General features: G+C 43.0%; 1 protein-coding gene across 1 annotated transcript in view; it reads right to left on the bottom strand.

Moving 5' to 3' along the window:
• Positions 1-4,050: 4,050 nt before the first annotated feature.
• MBD2 (methyl-CpG binding domain protein 2) overlaps positions 4,051-22,639 on the bottom strand; it is a 70,431-nt gene continuing 51,842 nt past the window's right edge. The window contains exons 5-7 of the mRNA XM_061614684.1: positions 20,033-20,210; positions 7,894-8,038; positions 4,051-5,152 (exon numbers count right to left, since the gene is read on the bottom strand). Coding sequence (XP_061470668.1) covers positions 7,909-8,038; positions 20,033-20,210 — 308 coding nt within the window. The 3' untranslated portion in view covers positions 4,051-5,152; positions 7,894-7,908. The remainder of the gene's footprint in view (positions 5,153-7,893; positions 8,039-20,032; positions 20,211-22,639) is intronic.

The following is a 22,639-nucleotide window of genomic DNA, read 5'->3' on the forward strand; positions in this document are numbered from 1 at the left end:
CCTCTGAGCCTAAAGGTTCCATATATCCATCAAGATTAACAGCCACTGACAGGTCTCTATGGATTTGTCTAATCCCCTTTTAAAGCCTTCTAAGGCTATGACCATTGCCACAGATTGTGGCAGCAAGTTTCATAAATCAAACACATGCCACACAAAGAACACATATTCTTTTGCCCAACCTGAATCTGTCAGTTTTAGGAGACAAAAAGTTATAGGCCTGGAAATTCAGTTACTAAATAGATAGTCGCTAATAGGCAAAAAAAAAAAAAAACCTTGCGGTTTAAGAACGTTCTCATAGCCAACAGATATTTCTGTCAAACTTTCAAAAGCAGGGAAATTGGGCAGCTATAGTGAATGCACCAGGGGAGCAGGAGACCTGACCTCCTCTCTGAGATGCTGTACTGCCCTACACATTTGGCAAAATGCAAACACCATTTCTGTTGGTCTTTCACAGTCCAATACACTTCCTGTGCAGCTTGGAAGAATTTGGTAACATATCCCTGTAAGCATATGGTGAGCGATGGCAACACCTGCAATCAGCCCAAACAACAGAAAAAAGGCATGTGCTATGCTGATCTTGTTTTAGCAGGGAGGAAGCAACTATATTAAGACAGTCGATATAGTTCTGATAGTCACTTTAAACATGTTTGATTTACTTTGCAATTTTAGTGATGTTTCCTATCATAAATTATTTTCATTTGCTTCTTTTCTGTGAATATGTGAAGTACAGGGGCATTTTGCATAATTTACACTAAAAACACTCCAAAAATAATTGTGGAGTAATGGCACTGACTTTACTGCAGAATAGTCTCCAGTAAACATGAGGAGTGTCTCAGTTTGCAGAAGATAAAATAATAGGAGGTAAAATATATTCTAGCAAATTTCTAGGTGTGCTCTGTTTTTAATTGACCAAATCCATCCTTCCTTCAGTGGAGTAGTTTAAGCATAGCAGGCTGAAAACATGCATCTTTGGCAGGCCAAGTTTATGTTTTCCAACAGCTAAATTCATTGCTTAAGTAGCAGCGTATTGTAATCTGTCTAATTTCACATTAAAACTGCAGTTTCAGATTCAACTGTTAATGCACCCAAAAAGAAATAGTATATAATCTCCAATTCAAAACACAAAAGGCTGTCTTCACCATCATACGACATTGACCAATAAAAAGGCTTTGAAATTGATTTTAAAAATTTGACAGATTTCTAGAATGAATAATGAGTGAAATATAATTTTCTAGGTTAGGTTCTCCACAAGAAAGAAGCAAAGTAAAAACACCAACAAACATACAAAAATGTAATTCTCCATCTTTGGAGATGCAGCTCTGACTGCAGGTGTTGCCAGCACTCACCATATGCTCAGAGGCACATTACCAAATTCTTCCAAGCTACACAGGAAGTGGATTGGACTGTGAAAGACCAACCCAAATTATGTTTACATTTTTACAAAGTTGCATGCAGTACCATATCTCAGAGAAGAAGTTAGGTCTCCTGCTGCCCAATTTCCCTGCTTTTTGAAGTTTGATAGAAATATCTGTTGGATAATGGAACGGACCAAGGAATTTCAGAAGAAAATCATCTGGTGCTTTATAGATTACAGCAAAGCCTTTGACTGTGTAGATCATGAACAACTATGGAATGCTTTAAAAGAAATGGGGTGCCACAGGATCTGATTGTCGTGATGCGCAACCTATACTCTGCACAAGAGGCTACTGTAAGGACAGAATATGGAGAAACCGATTGGTTCCCCTTCGTAAAGAGTGTGAGACAGGGGTGTATTTTATCACCCTTTTTGTTTAATCTGTATGCAGAAAATATACGGAAAGTGGGATTGGACCAAGATGAAGGAGATGTGAAAATTGGAGGGAGAAATATCAATAATTTAAGATATGCAGATGATACCATACTACTAGCAGAAACCAGTAATGATTTGAAATGTATGCTGATGAAAGTTAAAGAGGAAAGCACAAAAGAAGGACTACAGCTGAACGTTAAGAAGACTAAAGTAAGATTTATGTAACTTTAAAGTTGACAATGAGGACATTGAATTTGTCAAGGATTATCAATACCTTGGCACAGTCATTAATCAAAAAGGAGACAATAGTCAAGAAATCAGAAGGCGGCTAGGACTGGGGAGGGCAGCTATGAGAGAACTAGAAAAGGCCCTCAAATGCAAAGATGTATCACTGAACACCAAAGGCAGGATCATGCAGACCATGGTATTCCTGATTTCTAGATATGGATGTGAAAGTTGGACAGTGGAAAAAAAGCTGATAAGAGAAAAATCAACTCATTTGAAATGTGGTGTTGGAGGAAAGCTTTGCACATGCCATGGACTGCGAAAAAGACAAATAATTGGGTGTTGGCACAAATTAAACCAGAACTATCATTAGAAGCTGAAATGATGAAACGGAGATTATCATGCTTTGGACACATCATGAGAAGGCATGATTCACTAGAAAAGACAATAATGCTGGGAAAAATAGAAGGGAGTAGATAAAGAGGAAGGCCAAACAAGAGATCGATTGATTCCATAAAGGAAGCCACAGACCTGAACTTACAAGATCTGAACAGGGTGATTCATGACAGATGCTATTGGAGGTCGCTGATTCATAGGGTCACCATAAGTCGTAGTCGACTTGAAGGCACATTAACAACAATCATAGTACCATCACACATAAAAGAGGCATTCCCTTCTGAGGTAAGAGGCATTCCCTCCTATGCAAGAGAAAGGAATGCCTCTTTTAAGATGGTATTTACCATCTAAATTTAAATGTGTTAAAATGCATTTTTTAAAAAAATAAATAAATAAACATTTACTGTCCAATAATCGGGAGCATCTTTTTGGTCGATTTAAAAGTTTAATTGGTTAAACGTTGCAACCCAACTCTAAATGCATCATAGCAGTCCATTTCTCTGCAAAAGTACAAGCCCTATGTTTAAGGTCTCAGTTCAATGCATGCTTATCAGGCTTCCCATTTTGACTTTTTAACAAGAATAAATTACCGATCAGTACCAAGGGAGGCAAACCTACAGAGCAGGTTGCTTTGCTAGACTTTGAGGAGTCCAATGATCAATGGTTTATTTGGAAACAACTTAGGCCACGAGAGATTGCTGGAAACTGCGAAGTCCAAGATAAACGGCTTTGACAGCAGAAGTTCAATGCACGTTATTACAAAGCCACTAGAATCTATTCACCACAGTGTCTATCAGGCAACTTTTATGAAAAATCACCATGCAATGAGCATTATCTTCCCTGCTACCAAGAAGCCTTGAAAGGCTCATCTGATTCAGACTCTACTAGATGAATGTTCTCCTGTGGACTGGCTTCCACAATTGGTATTTCTCTCATTTTAGCCACCAGCAAGCCTGATTATAATTGGTGTGGATTCCAAGGAAGCAATTATGTTGTAGGGGAGTATGGTACAAAGCCATGAATGGTGGGCAGGCAGCCGGAGAGGGCAATGAACACCCCGTTCCAAACTAGGGGTTGCACTAATTAGCCTTTGGGGGGTTACTTTCACATGCATTCACACTTAAGTCTGTTTTGACCTATTTCCACACTGCTCTGTAATTTAAAAAGCAAAAACCCACAGAAGGACAGATATTTAAATACACGTTTCCAAATGAATTCTCTCTCAAAATAGTAATCTATATTGTATTTTCTTTCAACTTCTAAAAATGCATCTTTTGAGGTGGAAAAGTGCAACATCTGGTGGATAGCCCCCCTTTTCAGTGATATGTTAGCCCAGGGGGTGCAGATTAGGTCAGTTCATGGCAGAGTTCATGAAGATCTAATTCCTCTGGCATACTTCTCCAGCCATTAGGCAAGGCCTGTGGATGTCCAGATGCTACTGGATTGCAATTCCCATCAGCTCCCACCTGCATGGTCAAGGATAAAAGGAGGTGCAGTCCAACAACATCTGGAGTGCCACAGGTGCCCCACCTCTGAAGTATCAAGCAAGTACACCACCACTATGCTATAGCCTTTCCTCATATCACCAGTTGCTATGTATCTTCTTGTACTGACTGACTGCTACATATATGTGCAGACCATTTAATTTGAAAAGTGCTTTATAATCTTTATTATCCTCACAACACCCCTGTGAGGTAGGTCACACATTCCCATTTTACAAATGGAGAACCGAGGCTGATCCGCACACTCAGCTGATGTGCTTTCATATTTGCATCACAGTGCTCATCCAATTCCCATTGAACTTAATAATTGCCTCTGATGGGGAAGCCCATCCCCACTTGTGCCCTTGACAAGTGCAAATCGGAGTCAGTGACTTGAACCCAAGTATCTTGGACACAACTCCACTCACTGGACTTTGCCTACGACTACTTTATGGGTTGCATTCAACTAAGTTCTACTCAGAGTAGATCCACTGAAGCTAATGAACCTAAATTAGTCATGTCGGTCAATGATTGTACCCTGAGTTAGGACTAGCATGAAAACCACCGAGTATTGTGATCTGGGCACGAGTGGCAATTATCAATTTGTCTTAATTACAGCACATCACAGTCTACAAATTTAGTTGCTCCAAATATAATTATTTATTTCTCTTTAGAGAATGAGGATGGGTAAATTTACAGATGTTTCCACTCCAGTATATAAAAAAAATCTACTATATAATATATGTACAACACATGTCACATTATATATATATATATATCTTTTTAATTGGGGTGAGGGACATTCTGTTTGCCTGATCCATCGTTACAAGCACACAAACATACACACAAAAGGAAAAGAGAGAAGGCAAAGGGGGAAACTCCAAATAGTTAGTGCTAGTCATACAGCTTCAGATTGCAGCCCGGCATCAAAAGCTCAGCTTCAGGTTTAGGGAATTGTTTGACAAAATAAAAATAAAAACAAGACTTTTGAAGTCATAAGACACAAAATAAAGCAACGGGTTTCCCCCCTCTTTCTTTGTCTCTGTTTTCTTTTTTCTTTTTCTTTTTTTCAAACAAGATGTATACATCAAAAAAATAAGAGCCCCCGAAAAAGGCATTGGTTTTTAATGCTATTAGAAAGCTATATAAATGTGCAGAGGTCCTTTTCTTCTTATCATAAAAGACCAACGGAAAAACAAAATGAAAAAAAGCGCCTCCAGCTTCCAGAAATTTCCTCTGGGGATAATTCTGTTTTAAGTACCTGTAAGTAGAAAGCAGGGAAAGAGGTTTATTTTAAAAAGAGTGAAACGGATAACAATGGTTAGTCAGTTATTCTTCTTGTGGTGAAAATCTATGCCACAAGTTCATACAGGAGCTCTAAAACAACGCATGCACATAATCAGAAGCCTCAGATGCCTGTAGCAGTTTCATTGGTTCTGAATAATGCTGCAGCCCCCTTCTAGTCTGCCCTCAGGGCTGCTGCTTGCTCATCCACTGGCTCACTACCTGGGAGTGAGCTCCACTGATGACAACAGGACTGACTTCTGAGTAGACATATACAGGAGTCAGCTGTCAGCCATTCATCCTCTGACAACCACTTGCAGCAAACAAAATGAACCAGGAAACCAGAGAGGCTTACTTGTCGCTCTGTACTGCAAGATATAAGACATAGCCTGAGGGTGACTGAGCGGTTGAGGAGATGGGGTGCACTAAGAAAGATCTGGAAGAATGTCAGCGCAGCTGGTTGTAGCAACTATTAGAAGCCACAGCAACTACTATTACCTGGAGGCTTCAGACCCCATAGAGGCTTTTTCAGGGGCTCCTGTTTGAACCAGCTATAAATTATAATGGCATAAGCTGGACAATGACTGAAATAAATATATCTGCCTATCTAATTATCATGGTAATTCTGTCCACCCTCTACTGGCACCATGTTGAGGCATTCAGTTAGGGAGTGACCCTACTCATTTTAAAACTGATACACAAGACAAACACCAAAAAAAAAACCCTTTAGAACAGGGGAAGGAAAGAAGGAAAGAATATTTTATATCCATTCAGTATCCCAAGGAGGAACTTCCAGTTCCTGGACAGACTTTGGGCAATATTAGGGAAACTTACAGAGTTCCACAGGCATGGTTGAGGCTTCCATTATTAGCACAGAACTTTCATGGCCTTCTAGAAAAAGATACTTACCTCCCAAAACATCCAGAATTCAAGATTAAAAGAGAATGCGTAAGACAGATGTACTGGGTACTATGGCTCCTGATCTTATATAACAGTGCATTGAAAGTTCCCAGGATGCTACCACGGGTACGTGCAAATGGGATTAGAGTTATTATTATTACTGCTGCTACTACTGCTGCTTCTGTTGCTATTACTACTATTATTACTACTACCACCATCACCACCATCGTCTTAATATAGGAGTAGTAGATCAACAGGTATCGCAACAGCCTTGTAGAATCACCTGTTCTAAAAACTGTCAACCACACTTTTTCTCTGATTTTACAAATTCAATAACCCACCACAATCCAAAGACTTTTCGAGCTATAGGAACAAGCAGCACAAGTTGCCCACGCCTCCTGTTCCTTCACAAAAGTGTCAGAAAATAAGTCTCCAGTACTGCCCACGCACCTATCCACCCACCCTTCATGACCAGAGAGATGCAGAGGATCCTAATGCAGGACTTGTGTATCTGAACCAGATGAAATGTGAAGGCTGTACATTCGACATGACAATAGCTTCTTCAGGCATTATTGCCGTGATGGGGCAACACAAATTGGAAAGGTTTGTGAGGACCTTTAGCCCTGGCACCATAATTGGTTGCCAGTTTGTTTCCAGGCCCAGTTCAAGGTGCTTGTGCTAGTGTTTAAAGTATTAAATGACTTAGGTCCCAATTATCTGAAAGACCACCTCCTTCCCCACAGACCCTCTCAGGTGATGAGATCAGCAGAGGGGACCTTTCAGTAGTTCTGCCACCCTCAGAAGCTCCAGGTGGTGGGGGCCTGGGAGAGGGCATTCTGTGCTATTGCCCCAAAGTTGTGGAACTCCTTCCCCACTGAGGTAGGTCTGAAAACTTCACCATGCACTGTTAGGTGAATGCTGAAGACACACCTGTTCACCCTGGTCTTTGACACCTGAGATACTTTTTTAGGACCCACCCTATTTTGTGATTTGGAGTTGTTTTTAATGGGTTTAGTGCCGTATTTTAAAGTTGTTGTAACCTGCCCAGAGACTTCTGAGTGAAGGGCAGATGATGATGATGATGGTATTCCATGGCTTGTACCAGCTTCCCAGTGTTCTAGTTGAACATCTGCAGCGGAGAGCCTTTTCTACAGAAAGGGCTCTAGCCCAATGACAGAGCACACATTTTACATGCAGAAGATCCCAGGTTCAATCCCTGGCATCTCCAGGTAGTGCACAGAGAGACCCTGTTTGAAACCCTGGAGAGCTGCTGCCAGTCAGTGTGGACAATACTGACCTGGATGGTGATTCCATGTCAGTCGGCCAGTGGAGTCTGCTCCAGGTTTTAGTCTCAATTTTCAAGGAGCTATCTAAGGTGCTGATAGGAGCTTGCAGAGCTCCTTGAAAGTACAGACTAAAACCTGGAGCAGATTCCACTGCCCCACTGACGTGGAGCCACCAGCCACTACTGGTTGGACCAGCTAGCTCAGTACTGTCTAGATTGGCTGGCAGTGGGTCTCTGGGGCTTCAGACATTCTTTGCCCTACCAGGAAATGCCAGCAATTGAACAAAGGACCTTCTGCATTCAAAGCCAGATGCTCTACCATTGAGCTCCGGCCCTTTCCCGGAGTCCTTTCTCAAGATCTATTTTCTCTCTTTTTTCTCCTCTTGCCAATCAGTCTGGAGAGGAGGGACCAAGTTGCGTCTCTGCTCTGTAAAGCACTTCCCAAATTGCTGGCAGTTCATACTTAGCAGCAACAGCAACCCATGGCAGCTAGGGGCATTGCACACAGTGCCTTCTGGAAACTCTGCCTGTACCTGATTTGTTGCCTCTTATGCGTCCTCGCCATTGTCCATCTCAACCTCATCCTGGTCAGCTGAATCCGCGGCTCGTGACAAGATGTCTGCCATTAGCGCTTCCTCCAGTTTTTTGCGTACCTGCTGCACTCGCTCCTCTTGTCTCCTATGAAAAAAAATCCAGGGGAAACTGAAACATTACCTCTGCAACTAAAAAACCCAGTGAGTTTAGCACATGGTTAATTTGAGCAGCAGGCCAAAACTACTCCTATAAATAAGATGCTGGCTGAGACTGATGGGAGTTGGGAGACCAACATCTTCTGGAGGGCCGGAGTTTCCCACCCCAATCTAAAAGGTGTTACTGGCTGGAAAAACGTAATTGCTAAATGACAGCCCTCAAAACTACTGATACATGGATAACTTTTGCTGAGGATTGGTAGGTTTCATAAGAGAACCCAGTTTCACATCCTAAGTAATGTACAAACATCTGGGGCGATGAGGAGTTTCACATCAAGAAAAATCCCAGCTGGTGCCAATGCAAAAACTAAATGTAAATGTACTGCCTTCAAGTCGATTCCGACTTATGGTGACCCTATGAATAGGGTTTTCATGGTAAGTGGTACTCAGAGGGGGTTTACCATTGCCTTCCTCTGAGGCTGAGAGGCAGTGACTGGCCCAGGGTCACCCAGTGAGCTTCATGGCTGTGTGGGGATTCGAACCCTGGTCTCCCAGGTTGTAGTCCAACACTTTAACCACTATCTCTATACAATATTTCTCATTGCAAAATCCACGCTCCCTGCTGAGGCAAATTATGTGATTCTTTTAATGAGACTCTTCATAGTTAACTCAGTATTGGTTCACCATTAATCTCATTGACATTCATTGATTTAGGGGATGAGGAGAAAGTCTTTCAGCTAAAGCCAGACTGAATATCCAACCCACTTCACGGGAACATTTGCTCTTCATGAAAATGGGGGGGGGGATATTTGGCAACTTTTGGTGGGAATTCTAAGAATTCTTGGGATAGTCTTACCTTTAAGGATTAAGTGGACTGAAGAAAAAAACATCCCCTTAAAAGTTTAAAATATTCTGCCCTGCCCCCCAAAATTAAACCAGTCTTTGGAGGGTGTTCTGCCCTCTACATCCACACTAGGTAGGTGGACAGATGCTCAGATCATCTCTTGAAACTAGTTCTGAGCCAAATATTTGGGACCAGCACTAGTTTCAATAGATGATCTAAGCATCCAGGCACCTAACTACCTAATGTCACAAGAGTTTCAGAAACATGGCAACTGTCGACCTTTACCAGGAATGTTTTGTGTTTAGTCAAGTCACATTGAAACCAAAGGGACATAAGTTAGCTGATGTCAGAAGTATTTGAGCAAGACTAACTTCTGGATTTGGACCATTGCTTTATAAATCTGCCTAAATATGCCTATGAAATAGGTAACCCACCAAGTTCCAAGAACTTATGACTAGATTTCATCCTTCATCCTCTCGTAAGTGATCAAGGGAAGAGCCATGTCTCAGTGGTGCAGCACATGCTTTGCATGCGGAAGATCCCAGATTCAATTCCTACCATCTCTAATATGGCTGGGAAGGTCTCCCATCTGAAACCCTGAAGCACCACAGCCAGTCATCGTTTGAGCTAGATGGGCCAATGGCCTGTATGTAAGCCAGATGCTTTTCCACTAAGCTACAGCTCTTCACATAGGTCATCTGATGTCATTGTGATGTCAGGTGACTGACAGGTGTGCAGCCCCACCCAACTGTCAAATTTGGCCTGCAGGAGGTGGGGGAACAGACAGATCCTGTTCCTCACCCCTGCCTTAAGGGCATCTTAAACAGCAGATAAATGGAGATAGGTCATCTGGTTTCCCCCTGCGAAAATGCTCAATGCCCATGCTAAACCAACCGCCGCCAACCATGTCTAACCATAAGGAAGACTGGGAACCACTCACTATGGCCCCTATTTGCATGATATATTTTAAGCAGTATCATATCACTTTAAACACTCATGGCTTCCCCCATAGAATCTTGGGGACAGTAGTTTGTTAAAGGTGCTGAGAGTTGTTAGGGGACCCCCCCATTCTCCTCACAATTCTCAGAGTGGTTTAACAATCAATCCCTCTTCCCAGGGAACTCTGGGAACTGTAGCTAAAGCTCCCAGAATTCTTTGAAGGAAGCCCTGACTATTTAAAGTGATATCATATAGATGAGGCCTAAGGATAAAAAGAAAACGTATCCACCATCTTTTTTCTGGGGGGGGGGAACTAACAAATGCAGAACTACTGAATTCAGGAACAAAGAAGGCACAGGGGAACTTTGAAACCAAATGTTGAGCATCATCACCGAGGGGTGAAATCTCTTGTGATTCTGTCACACTTCCATTGTTGAGGAACAATGAAAAGCTAAGATCTGTAAAGGTCTGTAAAGCTTTAATAAAGCTAGGCAGAAGAACTGAACCAAAGTCTCCTAAACTTTTCCAAATATGCTCTTTTTGTTCATATGCACCAGGTTCTTCTAAAAAAGAAAAAGCAAGAAAAAAAAGTAAAAGTTCAATGAACATAAAATATCTGAAAGGAGTAAGGAGCTCGCATGTTCAAACGTTCTTCTGTAACATTTCACGATCCCAGTGGCCATATTTGAAACACATGAAGTGAAAAGAAAACCTAAAACTGATTATTCTAGTTGGCTGCCTAAAGATGACTATGCTTTACTACTAGTAATTCCACTTTAATTTTATTATTATATTATGTTATATATTAATTTTAAATATATAATTATATATTAATATGTATATTAATAACTATTAATAAATATTTAATTATATATTAATATTAAATTTATATCCCACCTTTCCTCCCTGTAGGAACCCTTGTGGAAGCTGATGCCTTAACACAGGGCTGAGGAACCTGTAACCCTCCATATGTTACTGGATTATAACTCCTGTCACTGCAGACCATTAACCATGCTGGCTGGGGATAATAGGAGTTGGGGTCCAACAAGATCTGGAGGGCCATAGGGTCCCTAACCCAGACCCAAGACATTCAACGAGCATGTGAAGTTTTTAATCCCAACCTGTAGCCTGACCTTATTCCATTGCCAGAGCCCCTCTGACAAGTAAAATAAGCCCTGCTTCAGAAAAAGAGACTGACAAAAGCAGCGCCACATGCCTGCACCATTCAAGGATGCAACAATAAGGGGAAAGGAAGCAAGCCAGATGTTTATCCTGCACGGATGGGTGTTTGACCCACAGTAAAAGAACTTCAGCCAATCAAATGATCAAATATTGAATAAGTTGTTTTAAAGCATTGCCGTTATGAGAGAAAACCGTCATGAGATGATCATCATCAAGTTTGGTGTCCATGTGAATGACAAAACACAACCCCCACAAATTAGACAGTGCTTACTTTGAAGTATTGGCTGAACGCAACCCTAGCAAGGCTATCACCACCACCATCACGACCAGGCCAAAACAAGGTCTCTTAAATCAAGTGTTGTTTTTTTTTAAGGCAGTGATAGGTTTCAAGTGCAAATACTGCACTGGGATGCCATAATTGCATGCTGAATGTTTGAGCCCGCATTGCTCAGCAGTTCCCATTTTTTCCCCCATTGGGCCATTTGAAAATTGCTGAGGGTCTTGGCAGACCACGGAATGGTTTTTCTCCCTGTTAATGGGCTGTGCTAGATGCCGTATGATTTTAAATCGTATTTTATTGCTTCTTTTATTGCTTTTATTCTTTCCTTTTACAACTTTTGTTGTATAACAATTTGCATTCCATGGAATTCAAATGATAAGGCAATCAAAGACAATATAAGAAATAAAAGCAATATAAACGCAATTAAAAAATCAATATGAATATTTAACGTGGGCATGCTGCGGACCGCCTAAATGAAGCTTGCAGACCACTGGTGGTCCACGGACCGCAGCGTGGGAACTCCTGGGCCAGGTGACTTCCAAGGTCCCTTCTAAGGCTAACATTCCATGGCTCTGATGACTTTTAAAGCTCCTTTCTTTATCATGGGACAGGAAACTGTCACATTTTTTTTCATTTACTTCAAAACTCTTGGATCATGTTCACGCTGAGACTACAAATGTGCCCAGTCACAAGCATCTCACACAAAATAATAAAGATGCTTTATGTTGCTGTTAATACATATCTTTTACTTTATCTTTCCATCCAGTACATTGCACTGGGTCAGACTTTAGTGGTGTTGGGGGACAGCAACGTCAAGGGTGATGAATGAGGTTTATTTTTAAAGCAGCACAAGGGCAACGTGAGGATAGTTCTGCCAAATACAGGTCGGGGAGCTCCAAAGGGGTACCCCGTGCATACGGAATAGCTGGCAGAAGAGCAGGGGTGGGCGGAATGCACCAGATTCAAGAGCCAAGACTGCTTTACGAGAGGGTCACCAAATCATGGCATTTATAGAGTGAGCTTAAATTAAACAAATGGCAGACAGTAACGGAGGTGGATTTGCACAAAAAATGTAGCGCTCGAAGTGTGAATCATGTATGAGCAGCACTTCCAGAAGAAAGGAAGGACGGCCAGTGAAAAGGAACCTAGGAAGATGCCTTATACCGAGTCAGACGCATTGGTCCATCTAGCTCATTACCGTCTGCAATGACTGGCAGCAGCCCTTCAGGATTTTCAACATGGGTCTCTCCCAGCACTACCTGGAAATGCCGGGGATCTTCTACATACAAAGCAGCTGCTCTACCACTGAGCCACAGCCCTTCCCCTAAAGCCGATGCAACATATATGGGAAGCTGTCTTTTACCAGGTCAGACTAGTAGCCGGTATTGCCCCCTCCGCTTGAGAAGGGGTTTCCCAGGCCTTTGGCAGAATGCCTTTTCTGCTACCTGTTCCTTTTAAAAAAACTGGACACGCCAGGGATTGAACCTGGGGCCTTGGGTGTGCAAACCATGTACACTACCACTGAGCTATGCTCCCTCGCCTTATGTCCACACTAGAGGATTTTTCAGATCAATATGCATACACCAGCTAACTGCGCCTCCGATGCTCTCAGCCAGGCTCGTTCCATCGCCCAGGTTGTCCTTCCCCTCTCAGCTCTTTTCCTCTAGTTCCCCCCTTTTCTTCTGACCCCACTGGAGCAGAGGTGGGGAACTTCTGCCCTGGTAGACCGAATGTGGCCCTCCTCACCTCTTCACCTGGCCCTCTGTGTTCTCCTCAGGCCCCATCCCTCACCAGCACTACTCCGTGCCTGGCTAAAATGCAGCCCACTTGGACAAAGGCGAGAGTCACATCCCTTGCTCTGGCCACCTTTAGCCTTTGGCTCTGCTTAACACTTGCATGTGGCCCTTCAGAGGTTCCCTAAGGGGAAATGTGGCCCTTGGGCCCCTGTTTTGGAGAAAGCACTCTCTCAACCCAGAGACCCCCTGCTTTTCCCTTAAGCTTCAAGCCCATCTCCACTGCCTTCTCATTCTTTTGCCTGCCTTGCTCCTCTCGAGGATCCAGGCTGCTCAGTCAAAGGCCACCAGGGACGCTTCCAAGAAGAACAGTGTCCCAAAGGCAGAGATAGGGAGGCCGAGGCCCGCCAGATATTGCTGGACTGACTCCCATCAGTCCCAGCCAGCCTGGCCAAAGGCTAGGGAAGGATGATGGGAGTTGGAGTCCTGCAACATCTGGAGGGCCACAGGTTCCCAACCCCTGCTAAAAGGACATCGGGGACAAGGAATCTTTTCGGCCCAGGGGAGGCAACTTTGATTGGTGGCCAGTCCCACCCACCTGTCAAAGTTGACTTGTGGAGGGTGGGAGGGGTTTGATTTGCCAGAACACCCTGAAGAGGCAGCTCCCGGCAAGACTGTACTCATCAGCTGAAGAGCAGAGACTTCAGTCAGTGCATTCCCCGCAGGGAACATGCTAGCCAAGCAGTGGGACTGAACCTCCTGCCCGCCCATTAGCTGACATCACCCAGTGGCATCAGCTATAGGCAGGGGGCCGTGGCTTTTGAGAAAAGGCCTTGTGGGCCATATTGGACCCACTGGGTGGGCCAAGGCTGGCCTGCAGGCTGGAGATTCTCCATCCCTGCTGCACATGAACTAATTACTAGTGGCCACCTCTCACAACAGAGCATAGAATCAAGTCCTAGCTTGTAAGGCCAATGGGAGAGGGGCCTTGTCAATTCTGTATTTGTGCACTGAGCTCAGTATTTCGCATCAGCAGAATCCTCATTACTAGTTAAAGAGGAAAGCACAAAAGCAGGACTACAGCTGAACATCAAGAAGCCTACAGCAATGGCAACAGAAGAGTATGTAACTTTAAAGTCGACAATGAGGACATTGAACTTGTCAAGGATTATCAATACCTTGGCACAGTCATTAACAATAGTCAAGAAATCAGAAGAAGGCTAGGACTGGGGAGGGCAGCTATGAGTGAACTAGAAAAGGTCCTCAAATGCAAAGATGTACCACTGAACACCAAAGTCAGGATCATTCAGACCATGGTATTCCCAATCTCTATGTATGGATGTGAAAGTTGGACAGTGAAAAAAAGCAGATAAGAGAAAAATCAACTCATTAGAAATTTGGTGTTGGAGGAGAGCTATGTGCATACCATGGACTGCGAAAAAGACAAATAATTGGGTGTTAGAACAAATTTAAAACAGAACTATCGCTAGAGCTAAAATGATGAAACTGAGGTTATCATACTTTGGACACATAATGAGAAGACATGATTCACTAGGAAAGACAATAAGGCTGGGAAAAACAGCAGGGAGTAGAAAAAGAGGAAGGCCAAACAAGAGATGGATTGATTCCATAAAGGAAGCCACAGACCTGAACTTACAAGATCTGAACAGGGTGGCTCACGACAGATGCTACTGGAGGTCACCAATTCATAGGGTCGCCATAAGTCGTAGTCAACTTGAAGGCACATAACAACAACAACAACAGTTGTTGCAAAGGAACACAGGAAGCTGCTTGATACCAAGCCAGACAATTGGCCCATCTAGCTCAGCACTGTCTACACTGATTGGCAACAGCTTCCTGGGATTTCAGATTTCTCCTCAGGCATTGAACCTGGGACCTTCTACATGCAAAGCAAATGCTTTGCCACTGAGGTATGGCCCTCCTGCTATGCCTGGATACGGTATGGTTGGACATGTCATCACAGACTTGGGAAAGCACAAAGGTCTGCCAAGTGAGAAGGGGAACACAGATCTTTGGGGAAATACCACAAAACATTTCCCTGCTAGTGTGACTGAACTACGCAACTTAACCCCCAACTTATGAAACTGACCAGAGAGGGGGTACTCAGCAGTGTAAAATGAAGACGGAGGCCAACTTGCACTTAGCAGAACTACCTTTACGCGAAAAGGCATCATTACAAGTTAAATAAGAACTCCAAGCCTGGTGCAAATGACTTCGCTATTAAAACGTTCAGCTTGATTTCCTGTGCTAATTTGCAGAGAGGCAGCACGCTGGAAATAAAAGTCTCTGAATAGACAGCTAAATCAACAGTGTCCCATGCATGCATAATACCCAGTTTTTTTAAAAAAAAATATGTCGGTGTGACATGGAAGACAAGGAAGGAAGGGTGACTGTTCAAAGCAAGCAAACCTTGGAAACTATTTTTTCTTCTGAGAGATCAGGATTCCAGATTAGAGAACTGTGATTCAAGAGTGCCCTCTGCTGGAGGTTGTCAGGGTTATCAATTGCTTTTTTAAGAAAAAAAACACTTTTGGAACATTTCTTTTTATGTGTTTGCCGTCTCCTACTGGAAGCAGAAATAAGAGGGGGTGAACCATGCTGTTTTAACTTTTTTATGAATCCATTACGTCTTTCAAGACATAGTAAAGCTGAAAAATACTTAGTCCTGAACTTTAAGAAGATGGTAGAGACTATTATGCCAAGCTAACTTTCGAAGGGAAAAAACAGATTTCTCACATCAAGCAGCTGCATTGGTCTCTCAAGTTCAAACAATTCCAGGATTGCTCAGTATTCAACAACTCTGCTAACCTATTTTGGTTAAATTTGGTTAAGATGGGAGATACTTGGCTCAGCGATATGATACGTGAGAAGGATCTTGGAATTGTCATTGATCGCAAGCTGAATATGAGCCAACAGTGTGATGTGGCTGCAAAAAAGGCAAATACTATATTAGACTGCATTAACAGAAGTATAGTTTCCAAATCGCATGAAGTACTAGTTCCCCTCTATTCAGCACTGGTTAGGCCTCATCTTGAATACTGCGTCCAATTATGGTCTCCGCACTTCAAGAAGTGTGCAGACAAACTGGAACAGGTTCAGAGGAGGGCAACAAGGTTGATAAGGGAACTGGAAACAAAGCCCTATTAGGAGACACTGAAAGAACTGGGCATGTTTAGCCTGGAGAAGAGAAGACTGAGGAAAGATATGATAGCACTCGTCAAGTACATGAAAGGTTGTCACACAGAGGAGGGCAGGGATCTCTTCACAATTGTCCCAGAGTGCAGGACACGGAATAATCGGCTCAAGGTGCAGGAAGCCAGATTTTGACTGAACATCAGGAAAAACTTCCTAACTGTTAGAGCCATATGACAATGGAACCAATTACCTAGCGACGTAGTGGGCTCTCCGACACTGGAGGCATTCAAAAGGCAGCTGAACAGCCATCTGTCGGGAATGCTTTGATTTGGATTCCTGCATTGCTCAGGGGGTTGGATGGCCTTATAGGCCTCTTCCAACTCTACTATTCTATGATTCTATGAAAATCTGTTTAGTTGACTTTGCTCGCAAAGATAGAGCAAAAGGTTGCAAGAGCTTTTGTGAAACTGTTTTGCGTTAGGACCAGTCAACAGGAACACAGATCTAGCCATAAAGGTGGTCTACGCTGTGCCACTTTCTTCCAGAGGTCGGGAGGGGGCTAGATTTCACAATGTTTCCCCATTCAAAAAATCCCTGCATGTAAAAATGAAGCACTTCAGGAAAAGGCTAGGCGAGAGCCCTCCCCATCTCCCGAGAGCTGAAGAGGAGGAATTCCAAAGCCATGGGGCCACCACAGAGAAAGCCTGTTCCCTGGTGGCCACCCATCTCAGCCACTAAGGAAGTGTACACCTGGGAAGGGACTCTGATGATGTTCACAATAAGAACGTAAGCCCTGCTAGAATCAGGCCAGTGGCCCATCCTGTTCTCACAATGATGCCCAGTGGAGACCTGCAGGCAGGACCAGAGCACAACAGCACTCTGTCCTGTGCTAACAGGACTGTACTGATGCAGGCAATCCAACAAATAACTTGGGACCAAAATGTTTAAAGCTTTCAATGTTAGAAAGAGCATTTTAGATTGCCTCCAACAGCTCGCTGACAGCCAATGGAGCTGGCACAGCAACGATGTCAGCGATGCTGACTGCCTCATCCCCACCAGGATTCTGAAAGCCACATCTTGGACCATTTGAAGTTTCTGAACCCGCCTTCTGAAGAATAGCTGCATTTCAATTCACATTTTAATTGCGAGGATCAGGCCAGTTCAACAGGAATTTGCAAAGACAGAGTTCCTCCAGCAGTCATAATTGTGGCATCATGTGCCCACAGATCATTCACCAGGGGGCCAAATTACATACTTATTGTAAACCTATATTTATGTATTTTTCAAGGGGATGGAAAGGAATCATATGATTTGGCCAACCTACCCCGGAGAACCCTTCATACCAAGATTTGGAACAGGATCGCAGTGAACCTGATCCCTCACTACTCTAGCAATGTATGAATAGGGCCTCAAAATCTACATGTAAATTGAACATTTTAAAAAAACAAAGACAATGCATGAAAGACATAATCAAGTTGGACTCAATGGTATAAACACCAATGGGGAAGGTGCCCTCTCTCATATTTCACACAGCACAAGCCAAACAAGGCCCCATTTGATTTACGTCCCTGTTTATGAACCAGCACAGCTCTGCACTGTTGTGTCAGCAGAAATACACAAAGCCCCAGGAACAGTGAATCGCTGCTGATGTAGCAGAAGTTCAAAATAACCCTTTAACATCTGGGGTGTAATAGCATGGGAAGGGTACACCTTTTCTTAAAAAAAAAAGCACGCTCGCAAAATTGAGTGAAGTTTTCTCTGCAAAATATTTTCAGGTGCAAAATTCCAAGCACTGACAGGGTCATGTCTCAATGGTTGGAGAAGATGTTGGAATCTGGAAGAAGTGAAGGAAGGCTAGGATGCAGGTTGCAGGTGTCATGCTTCTGACTGTGCTTGGGGTGGGGACAATCCCCCATTGACACCAACTGGGGTAATTTCTTCCTAAGGTAAACAGAGTCTTCAGAGAAGGGATTTGTTCAGGACAGCACCTGCTAGAATTCCAATGCTTATTGTCCTACTTTCCCATTTGATGCTGTTTGCCTTTGAAAAAATCTGCGCATTACCTGTAAAGGCACATTTACCAGCACATTTAGTTTGGTCTCACTCCTTCTGTTGTGTTATTATCTCAGGTCTAACAGGATTTGAAGCACTACAGGGAAGAAAAAGTTTCATATAAAACCCAACTCGCTGGACCCATACCATTTACCTAGTCTAGCATCCTGTTTCCCAGATCACCAGACGCCTCTGGGAAGCCCACAAACAGAACACAAGCACCATAAAGTTAACCCATGATGGGGCCTTCTAAGTGGTGGTGGAATGCCCTCCCTGGTGAGGTCTGTCCTGTCTCCCTCATTATTGACTCTCAGGAAGAATTTAAAAACATTCCCGTTTGATGGCCAAAACACCCTAGGAACCCAAAATCACTGGCTGAAAGTTTTAAACTGTTTTTACAAGAGTTTTTAACAAGTTGTTTTATTATTGATGTTTGCCACACATGTGGGAAGAAAGGCAGGGGATTTAATAATAATAATAATAATAATAATAATAATAATAGCAGGAACAGCAAATGATATTCAGAGGCATGCTGACTCTGATTCCAAAGACACCATATAGCATGACTTGGTAGCCACTGATTTTCTCCAAGAATTTGTATAATTCCCTTCTGAAGCCATCTAACCTGACTATCACTGCACCTTGCAGCAGTGAATTCTGCTACTTCATTATGCACCCTGTACTTCCTTTTGCCTCTCCTGAAATTCCTACCAGTTGCATTTAATAATAATAACAGAAGAAACCCTAAAATGCTCAGCTTGGTATTGCTTGGGTCCCACTCACCCACCCGCTTTTCTCTCACAAGAGCTGGAGGGAATCTGGAAGCGTTTCTAAGCCAATAAAGGAGTTTAATCAGGGGATGCCTACCTTTCACATTTCAAACTAGGAGAACGTGCTGTGGGCATAATTGCACCTGCAGGTGCCACGTTGGCAACCCCGAAGGTGGCGCTCCCATCTTCCTCTGCCACCCTCCTTCCTTCCCCACTCCCCTAAGCTAGAGAGTCAGTGGGGACAAGACACAAAATGGCGGTTTAATTTTGCCTTTTTTGCCTTTTTCTGTCCTCCCCATCATTCACCAAGGAATCCTGGCTCTGGGAGAATGAGTTCATCTACGGCAGGGCTAGGGATCTTCAGGCCCCAGGGGCAAAATGCGGCCCTCCAGACATCTCTGTCTGGCCCTCAGGACTCTTCCCAGACCACATCTCTCAGTGGCCCTGCTCCATTTTGGGCTGGAATGTATCCGTGGGCTGAAATAAAGCCTCTTGCTTGCCTGACTGAGGTCTCTGACTTTTGCATGGCTGGGCATGCATGGCCTACTGCACAAAGGTAGGAGTCACATCCATTGCTCTACCCACCATTGGCTTCCTAAAAGCTTTCCCCAAAGGGCTGTGGCCCTTGGGCCACTCCTGATGTAAGGGCTCCTCATGCTCTTGTCCAAGTCACGTCGAAGACCACAGGGTGGTAAGGCTCAAAGGTCTGAAGCAGTAGTGGGTGGTTGCTCCATGTCAGTGGGACAGTGGAGAGCCTGGACAGCTCCTTGAAAGTTCAGACGAAAGCCTGGAGTGGATTCCACTACCCCACTGAAATGGAGCCACCAGCCACCATTTGTCCGAACTGAGAAAAAGATAGTTACATCCAGAGATCAATCCAGGAGGAGGAGAGGTTAAGTATCCAATATGAGCAGACTGCTTGGACATTAATAATAAAAACAGAGAATGACGTCAGCTACAGAGAATGAGCACAGTGTTGCAGGAGGAGAAGGGTTTTTTACTGGGGTGGGGTGGGGGGATGACTTACCTAATATCCTCGTCTGTAACAATGAAAGCTTTGCAGAGAGGTTGGGATGTGTTAAGCCACACAGCTGGGTTCTTCTCTACCGCAGCAGAGAGTTGCCCCGTGATGGGGGCAGAACTCGTGTGCAACGCACTGGCGACGGCAGACAAGAGGGTGTTGTCATTATTTCCTGGGCCAACTCCTAGAATGTGAATGCAATACTTGACTGTTAAGATTCAACGCAGTAGAATTCAAAGGGCAGGGGTTAGATGTTAAGCACACTAGATCTCTTACCCAAGGCCTGGACCCAAATTTCCTGAATTTCCCAAGGAGTTTTCAAACTGTTTTTAGAACGTTGCTTTTGTTTTTAGAAGTTTTGATCGTACTGTTTTAGCATTAACATGTTTGTCACCCTGGGATCCTTTGGAGGAATAAACTAATATTCAATTTGTTTTCATTATAAAAACATTTGTGTTTTAATCGTTTTATTTGCAAAATCTTTATTATAATTAGTATTAATCACCTTCCACGTATATATATCTCAAGGCGATGTACACAATAAAACAAAAGCAGCAAAAAAGAAACCCAGTTAAAAAGAGCACAGAAAACAACAGCAAGTGAATTGAAAAACAGGAGACACGGCAGAGACCTGTTCATCCAGCTGGGAAAGCCAAATGTACTTTATATATAAATAAATTAACAATATAAAACACCTACGTGTGAATTTTTTCCCCATTTGTTAAAATTACATTCATTTTAGGTTTTCACAATGTGTTTTGCAGCTACTTGTGGTGGCAACCAAGATCTTTTCTCCATCTGCCTCTCAGGCATCCACCGTCTTATTTTACCAGAATGCCTTTAACATTGCAGTGCTCATCTAGGTCTGGATCCCCAAATATTGTTGGGATTAAAAAAAAAACACCATTATCCCTGATCAGAGAAAATGGCCAGGGTTGACAATGGGGGCTGTAGTCTAACATCATCTATGGACCCAAGGTTGGGTAAGGCATTCTAAAGAGGCAATGGTGGCCAGCAATTATGAAGTTTTCCAGAAAACATTTAATTGGAAAATTTCTGGTATTTTTCCTACGCAAATTATGCAAATCTGCATGGATCAATTTGCACTGGAAAATTTTCTGATGCCCTAGATCAGGGTGGTGTCTTCCAGATGGTGTTGGACTACAGCTCCCATCAGCCTCAGCTAAGATGATCAATGGTCAGGAATGATGGGAATTGTACTACAAAAAATAATCTGGGGGACACTATGCTGGCTATCCCTGCCCCAGAGCAAGTGTGGGGAACCTTTGGTCCTCCAGATGTTGCTGAACTACATCAACCCCAGCAAACCTGGCCAATGGCAAGGGATGATGGGAGTTCTAGTTCAGTAACATCTGGAGGTCCAAATGTTCCCCATAGAGTGATCTAATTTAGCCTCTTTACTTGTATTTAGTAAACAAAACTAAAACCTTTGGAACTACCAAACTAGCCTAATATTGTATTTGCAATTGGCATCCATTCATTGAAATGAAACTGGGAGGGGGGGAGAGAGAGAATACCACAGAAAAATAAAACACTAGAAAATGTTCAATTATGGAAATTTTTGCACCCCACATCACTCCTGGACAGCACTCCCCCCCACCAACAAAGACTTAAAAAATGTGGCTGCCATTCTTTTCCCAGAATGCCCTGGAACGACACAGTGTCAGGAGCAATTTCAGAAAACAGAAACAGAAGCCACAAGGGGATAGCAATACAAAGGCCCTCTGCTGCTATCAGAAAAGGTAAGCTCCAATGGATGCGTGATGAGTGGGGTAACAAAAACGAACTCCACTCATACATATTTGTGACTGTTAGCATTTGTTTTGATAACAACCCAGTGGGTCCCAGTTAGTTCAATTTCTCATTCACTATGAAACAAAAGCATGTTCCATACCGTCTGCCGAAAACAAGAAATAGGAGGGACTGAGACATACTTGGCTATATGTGCATGAATTCCCAGTGGCTCTAGCAAGCCAGCCACATTGTACAGAAGGGAGGAAGGAAGAGGGCAGTGAATCTCCATCACTGGTTAGTCATCATAAACACCAAAAGACAAAAATAATAACAACAATGACCCCATTCAGAAGAAGCCTATTGCTGCATCTGCGTCTGTGTTGGAATTGCTTTCTAATGTTTTTAAACCTTTTTTAAAAAAAACAATATGTTTTTAACCTTGTTTTTTAAAGATGTCTTGAAAGCTTTTTTAAAAAAATGTTTTTAAAGATGTTTTGTTTAATGTATTTTAAGGCCTGTTTTTATGACGTTTTAAAGTGTTTTTAGTGCTTTTGTTTGCTGCCCTGGGCTCCTGCTGGGAAGAAGGGCGGGATATAAATCAATCAATCAATTAATCAATCAATTACTTAATTAATTACTTAATCAATTAATTACTTAATTAACCAATTAATTAGTTAATTAATTGATTGATAGATTGATTGATTAATTAATTAATGTGAGAGTTAGCAGCAAAAGAGACAGATGACCTCACTATAAGGCCATTGATGGGCTCCTGTCAACAGACAGGACACTGAGCTGTAGAGACCACTCTGAAATATCCAGCCTGAGTGGTTCGCACCTGCCTGATCAACCCTCGAT

The sequence above is a fragment of the Rhineura floridana genome, chromosome 1, assembly GCF_030035675.1.
Source record: "Rhineura floridana isolate rRhiFlo1 chromosome 1, rRhiFlo1.hap2, whole genome shotgun sequence".
Classification (NCBI taxonomy): Eukaryota; Metazoa; Chordata; class Lepidosauria; order Squamata; family Rhineuridae; genus Rhineura; species Rhineura floridana.